The sequence below is a fragment of the Arachis ipaensis genome, chromosome B09 (assembly GCF_000816755.2).
Source record: "Arachis ipaensis cultivar K30076 chromosome B09, Araip1.1, whole genome shotgun sequence".
NCBI lineage: Eukaryota > Viridiplantae > Streptophyta > Magnoliopsida > Fabales > Fabaceae > Arachis > Arachis ipaensis.
This window is the reverse complement of record NC_029793.2, coordinates 146,578,393-146,580,044: the sequence shown is the minus strand read 5'-3', so window position 1 is coordinate 146,580,044 and position 1,652 is coordinate 146,578,393. Positions and strand designations below refer to the sequence as shown.

The 1,652-nt window shown below is 37.8% G+C and overlaps 1 protein-coding gene across 1 annotated transcript in view; it reads left to right on the top strand.

The window, feature by feature from the left end:
* The window catches only part of LOC107617563 (3-hexulose-6-phosphate isomerase), a 1,236-nt gene extending 551 nt beyond the window's left edge, over positions 1–685 (top strand). Inside the window, exon 2 of the mRNA XM_016319341.2 lies at positions 1–685. This exon is cut by the window's left edge and continues 34 nt beyond it. Within this exon, the coding sequence (XP_016174827.1) occupies positions 1–474 (474 nt within the window). The 3' untranslated portion in view covers positions 475–685.

Sequence of the window (1,652 nt, the reverse complement as noted above, 5' to 3'; positions counted from 1 at the left end):
GCCGTAGCCTCTCGAAAAGCCCGTGTTTTCCTCTACGGAGTGGGCCGCGAGGGCCTCATGCTGAAGGCCCTCTGCATGCGCCTGGCTCACCTGGGCCTACAGGCCCACCTTGTGTTCGACATGACCACTCCCCCCATCGCTACCGGCGACCTGTTGGTGGCTTCCGCCGGCCCCGGGGGGTTCTCCACCGTGGAGGCCATATGCAGCGTGGCCCGATCCAACGGCGGGAGGGTCCTCCTGCTGACGGCCCAGCCGGAGAGGGGGTCGTGCGTGAGACACGCGAATGCGGTGGCTTGCGTGGCAGCGCAGACGATGGCGGATGATGAAGAGGGTGAGGGGAATGAGTTGCTTCCGATGGGGAGTTTGTACGAAGGGGCTCTTTTTGTGGTGTTCGAGATGGTTGTTTACAAGCTTCGAGAGGCGTTGGATCAGACCCCTGAAGCCGTTCGATCTCGTCACACTAATCTTGAGTGAATTTAAGTGTCAATGTGTCATGTCCGTGTCACTATTTGGGTCATATCTTCATCTGCTCACCCGAAATAAATGTACCCACTGTTCTATAAGGTTCTTGATATCAATTAAGCAGCTAAGTACGCACCATGAGTAAGATATTTTATTAAGTTCTTTTACCCAAACTACTCATCAACCATTTTACGGTGAAAATAGTTCTATTTTTTCTCTCAAATGCCACATAATAGGCAGTATATAGAGGCCATGAATTCTTCGAACGACTTTTGGTTTCTTTTGACAAAATAAATAAACAAATATTTGGTAGGGTGCCAAAAAACGATGGCTCCATAGCACAGCTCGGTTATACTTCATATGACATTCTAAAATAATGATTCCTTACACAAATTTATACAGAAAATAAATAAATAAATTGTCACTTTTAAAATCATAGTCAAGATTCGTAAGTCTCAAGATATTTTGAACGATATTCCCCTCCTATTCGCCCTCCATAGAAATTTCTTTACGTAGACAAAAAGCTTAACTCAAGAATCTCTCCCTTTCCACTGCTTCTCGCTCTTCTCTATATATTAGTAGTAATTCTTCCATCAATAAATCATAAAAATACATTATTGACGGTTCAATTGAAGTATAATGCAATAATATACTAGGATTATAGTGTATGGTGTGTCTTTTGACTTTTCAGATTTCTTTATTAGAAGCAACTAATAACACTAGCTGGTTCAATTAGATATACTCTAATTTGCGTGTAAATAACTAAAATGATAAATACTATGAATTATAGGAAATAGTATTAGATAATTGTTGAATATGTAAACTAGTGTTTGTTTTGCACTTATTTTTGTTAGTCAGAATCAATTTGTTAGGAGAAGTATTTTTTTAACAAAATTTATTAGAAATACTTTTAATAAGCTACTAAAAATATAAATTATTTTACGTTAATAAAATAAATTCGGATTCAATTAATTTTATAAAAGTGAAAAACTAAACACATGATTTTGATTTTCATCATATGAAAATGTGTTCTATTATTAGTTAAGAGAGATGCCATTTTGAGATTTTCACATTTTTTACACTATATATTACCTTCTCTTTTAATCAATGTTTGGATAAATCATAATGAACATATTTTCGGTGCATTAATGACTAAATATTTAGAAGTTCATCCATATTTATTGCTTAAA